Source organism: Eurypyga helias, unplaced genomic scaffold (assembly GCF_000690775.1).
Source record: "Eurypyga helias isolate BGI_N326 unplaced genomic scaffold, ASM69077v1 scaffold40065, whole genome shotgun sequence".
NCBI lineage: Eukaryota > Metazoa > Chordata > Aves > Eurypygiformes > Eurypygidae > Eurypyga > Eurypyga helias.
Window position 1 is genome coordinate 1 of NW_010251647.1, and position 5,190 is coordinate 5,190.

Genomic DNA, 5,190 nt, shown 5'->3' on the forward strand with positions numbered 1-5,190 from the left:
CGGCCCTCCTGGTGCTCCCGGGGGTCGCCGTCTGTGCCCCCAGCCCATGCCCTCGCCCTTTGCGTCCGGCTGGGTGTCACTGTACCCCCCTCCCTGCCTGGGGTGTCCCGTCAGGCCGGAGTCCTGAGCTGGGGGGGAGCCTGCAGCAGTCGGGCTGGCTGTCACCCCCAGGCTGGGCCTGGAGCTCCAGCCCCGCTGCCCTTTGCTGCCAGCCCCCTCCCCTGCTCCCTCCCAGCCCGGACTGGGGCCAAGTGACAAAGCTGGTGTGCAGCTTGGGTCAAAACCGCAGTCAGAGTAGCACTGGAAAACTGCTACTGCCTTGTGCTGTCACTGCCGGGAAGGAGAGGACTGTGGAAAACCTATGTTCTTAACTCTAAATGAAAACTCCCATCAAAAGAGTACATTTCCATTTTAGATTAAAATGAAATAATCCTTAAATGGGCTTGTTGTGGTCCTCCAGCTGTGATGTGGTTGAAACTGTAGGCTGCTTAGTCTGAGAACTTACCCTGAGTGTTTTAAATTGGGTATAAAACCTAGTTAGCTGTCACAGATGGTTACAAGCAGAAAGGAATATATATGGAAAGGATTCTCTACAAAGTACCATTATCTGCAGTGTTACTGGGGCTGTATTGCATTGCGTATTTGCTAAATACTGTATCTGGCACTGTTTAATAATAAGCTATTTGTGTCGTTCAATTCTGCTTGTTAAGTCTTTGGTTTTGTTTCTCTTAACAGTGACTGTGTTCTTAAGCACTTTGACTCCGAAATTCTACTTTGCCCTTACAGTGACTTCGTCTTTTATATCCGGACTGATATTTGTAAGTAGTCCGCTTTTATTTTTTTTTAAACAACTGTAGCACCTCTAAGATGCTTTCCTTAGGGTAAAAGCAGCCGGCTCTTTGTTGAGCAGACTCTAGAGGGTGCCTTTGTCCTAGGAAGGAACTTGGTCAGTGTCTTCTTTGATGTATTGTACATACTCCTTTGCTGTGTGTGTTGTACGTCGGGGTGAGTCTGAGAAGATAGCTTCTGCCTGGTTTGGGAACTCAGGCTCGTTTTAAGGAGGTGGGTGTCCGTATATACATAGTATATATGGGTATACGTAGGTGTGCGTACGCAGAGATGCACTGGAAGTGCAAGACTTAAACGTAGGCCTTTAAAGAAAACATGGATTTTTCTCTCTTAAACTGGGTAGTTGATAGTGTGGCTTCCCACAGTGGTGCTGGGGGAGCTTTCTTGCACGTCATCATGTCACTGTAACTTCGGTGTGAAAACGAGCCGGTAACTCAGCCCCTCCCTCGACAGACGACTGTGCAGACGTGGCTGCCTGCACGAGGTGGATGGGGCACGCGTGCGTGGTCAGTTCTGCGGGCGCCGCTCTTTGCGCAGCCGTAGCGGCCGACCTGGTGCGGGCTGTGGCGCTACGTACAAATCATTTGGGTTAATCTTTATTTTCGGTATTAAAAGCTAAAGAAAACGTCTCTTCTCATCCGTTAAACCATAGTGTGCGAGATGGGTTTCGTAGGTGATGGTGTGGTAGCCATCACTGGAAAAAAAGTGTCTTATTTACATGGCAGAAACAACTTACTTGCTGTAAGTGATGTTGCTTGGGTTTTGGTTGGAGGGTTTGAGGAAAGCCGTAGAAGGAAATGGATTCTCCTTGTAATAGGCCTTTTATGTAGGTTTGCTCTTAAGAAGCGGTTATTGGGCAGCCACTGTTCGTAGTAACGCTTCTCACGGGGAAGGGAGGAACACTTGTTTGACCACAATTTCTCTTTTTTTTCCGGTGTCTTCCACCTTCTGTGGGTGATCCTGCCTGACAAGACAGGCCAAACCAGACCATTAGTGTTAATTTGTGGATAAGTTCCACCTATGTTCATTTGCAAGGGGAGGCACTACCTGTGAAAGGTTAGCTCTTCATCTCTGTTTATGTTGGAAGGGTGTTGCCTAAGGGAATTTCTGGTGTGTTTTTCTCCTGTGACAGGTGTTTGAGTGGTGGCATTTCCGAAAGTACGGCACATCTTTCATCGAGCAGGTTTCTGTGAGTCATTTGAGGCCCCTCATCGGCGGCACAGAAAGCAGCCCTCCAGCACCCGCAGCGTTCTCTGCTGCAGAGAGTGAGACCAGCAGGCAGAACATGCCAGGTGATTCCCGTGTGTCCCAGCAGTTTTCCTTGAGCTTCAAGGCAGCTGCTTCCCATGAACTGGCATTTACATGGCTTTGGCTCTGCGCTGGTGCTTGTAAGAACTGGGGAAAGGCCATTGCCTGGGTGTAAATGCCTGTGCTTAATGCTTGTACCGTGTGCTTTTGTACCCCAGCAACGTTGGGGAACAGAAGTGTTTATGGGAAAGTAGAAATTCATGAAGAAGATCATATGATCGTGCTCGAGTTGTATAACAATAAAATTAAAGCAGCTTTTGAAAGTAAAACTGCATTTGCATTGCTGCATTTTAAAGTCAAGGTAATATTTCCTGTGCTCTTAATTCAAAAAGTACTTTTTTGTTTCCTCCCCAGAGTGCAAAGTGTGGCGAAATCCTCTCAATCTTTTCAGAGGGGCAGAGTATAGCAGGTATTAATTATCTTACTTTCCGTTGCGTATTTTTGAAATGAATTGGAGGCATGCACGACTCCTTCACAGAGCTTGCACTGGCAGTGTGAGGAGGGAAGTGAGACCTGCAAGATTATAGGGGTGATTGATGCCAGCCCCCCTGTTTAAAAGGCACCTATTCAAGCTTTGGCAGTTTCAGTGTTAAGAATGCAAATATGACTCACTCTCTCAAAAAAAGATGTTACAATAAAGTAGAAGAAAAACTTTATTCAGAGGTTGAGATGGTGATTCTGGATCTAAATTCTCTTTTATTAAACTGATGTGGCTGCAGTGTAAGGCTTCTTGTGTAACTTCATAGCAAAATCTGCTTCCTAGGGAGCCAGCTCCCAAGTTGTTTAGAACTTTGGGATCAAAAGACTACTTTTTGCCCTCTGCAGGAAGCCTCCTGGCAACCTGTACAGACTGTGGAACCTGAAAACCTCGTTAGCCACTCCAGTCTTTTATTAATAGGATTTTTCTGCACTAGCTTTGGATAGGCACATCAGGCCCCCTCGGTATCAGCATTACTATTTACTAGGAGTGCTCTGACTGACATTTCTCCTGTTAGATACATGTGGGTGACTGGGAAGGAGCCTCTTACATACTACGACATGAATTTGTCTGCTCAGGATCATCAGAACTTCTTCACGTGTGACACGGACGCCCTTCGGCCTTCAGATACAGGTACCGCTGTCGTGTGTGTGGGGTATGTGACTGCTGGAGAGTTGGAGTGGGTGTTTGTAATGTGCTCCAAGGGAGTGCAAGCTGTCATGTCAGATGTGTTGTGAAATGATTGCCTCTCTCAACTGCTACAGGGGTTTAATACATGTATTTAGTGACAAGATGGGTTTTTACCTTGTGCTTTCTCTCCTGACTTCGAGGCGGTCAGGATCCTGGCATAAGATCTCACACTTTCCAAATCGTTCACACCACAGTCTTGAAAACCTGGCTTGTATTCCCAACAGCCAAGGACACGGTCGCATGTAAACCTTAGCCACGAGCAGTGCAGCCTCCGGAATTCCGTCGTCATGTCCCACACGCTGAGCGTGTTCCTGACCTGGTTATTGTCAGCCTGGGCGCGAGCTCTTGTCGGTTGGTCAGGTTCCGGCGGCGTTGCTTGTCAGCTGGCTGCGACGGGCTTGGGATGAACGATGTGTTTTTCTTGCGCAGAATGGGGTGGATTGTCTCGCTTGCGAAGCCAAGACTAATATTTTGTTTCCAAAAGAAAACTCAAACATTTTTCCATGTTATTCTTGCTGGACGGCAGAAGGTTTTGTTCCAAAAGAAACATGGAGAGAGTCTTCAGTTTTCTTATCGTACTTGAGATAGGCCAGATACGGAACTCCGTGAGTGTGAGGTTTTGGAGTGTTCAGAACAGGTTTGTAGCGTGAAGGCTCTTAGTTCTGAGCGGAAAATGGTAGCTCCGTTGTTCTTCTTTTGCTACAAGTCGGTGTTCAGTTCGGGATTTCCGTTTTATCCTCCTGGAAGTGTAGCGGAGAGGGCTTTAGAGTCGCCGCGTTGAGCTTTCGTTTGCTCCTTACCTGGCCGTAATTTTGAATTCAAGTTGTAATTCAAACGATCCTTTTGAATAGAGATTTCACCCTTTTTAATTCTTCCCTAGAACACTTTATAAAAGGGTGATAAATTATTATAGTATGTCTTGGATTGGCTGTGTCGTATTACGCCACTCAAGTGTGCTTTGGAAATTTAAAAAGGCATTGTTTAACCCTTGGTGATCTGGTAGTTGTCTAAATACTTCAGTGTAAAACTCCACCCGAGCAAGGCACAGCGTACCCTGTCGCTGCGCTCTTTGAAGTTCTCTTTGAAAGCTTAGATTAAAATTCTGAGCAGGTCCATGCAAGAACCTGTGTTTAACAATTGCTCCTGCCAAGCTTTCAGCAAGTCTTGGGAAACGTCTCCAAAAATCTGTAGGGATTGAGCAATGGCCCATCTGCTTGGTTATGTCAGCTGCCTTTGCTTCTCCGTGTAGGAGTCCTTCAACGGCCAGGGGATAATCTGGCGGTGTTGCTTTCTTAAATTAAATTTGGGGCGTAATGAGCAGCCGCAAGAGTCTGCTGCTTGTGGTAGAAACTCACGCTGGAATTAAAACACTTGGTTACCCTTCTCTGTAACAATCCTATAGCAAAGAGCAATTTGCAGGATGGTAGTGAGTGTCGCTGCAGAGCTGAGGCGTCAGCAGCCGGCGTCGCCAGCGCCGGCTCTCGGGTGCTCCACCGGTGTCCCTGGCCCTCACCAGCCTTTCCATGTTTTTGCCACAGTTATGCAGAAAGCCTGGCGGGAGAGAAACCCTCAAGCCCGGATTAAAGCGGCGTATCAAGCTTTAGAGTTGAACAATGAGTAAGTTTAGAGGATGAGTTCAGTTGCTCTATTTCTGGTGTGAAGGTTGAAGTGGGGTGATGTTGAGCTCACCCTCCGTTTCTTCTTCTAGTAATGTACTTTCAGCAAAGTTCTGAACAGCTTTGGGGGATTTCAGTGACTCCAGGAAGCGCACACAGGGCTGTCAGGTGCACTGAAGTGTTGACCTGCTCTGTTTAAACATAGAATTACAGACTGGTTTGGGTGGGAAGGGACCTTAAAGCCCACCC

At 47.2% G+C, this 5,190-nt stretch overlaps 1 protein-coding gene across 1 annotated transcript in view; it reads left to right on the top strand.

Moving 5' to 3' along the window:
* Positions 1 to 735: 735 nt before the first annotated feature.
* The window catches only part of LOC104509977 (suppressor of tumorigenicity 7 protein-like), a gene marked incomplete at both ends in the record, with an annotated part of 15,601 nt that continues 11,146 nt past the window's right edge, over positions 736 to 5,190 (top strand). Inside the window, 5 exons of the mRNA XM_010152092.1 lie at positions 736 to 818; positions 1,982 to 2,141; positions 2,512 to 2,566; positions 3,153 to 3,268; positions 4,864 to 4,942. Coding sequence (XP_010150394.1) covers positions 736 to 818; positions 1,982 to 2,141; positions 2,512 to 2,566; positions 3,153 to 3,268; positions 4,864 to 4,942 — 493 coding nt within the window. The remainder of the gene's footprint in view (positions 819 to 1,981; positions 2,142 to 2,511; positions 2,567 to 3,152; positions 3,269 to 4,863; positions 4,943 to 5,190) is intronic.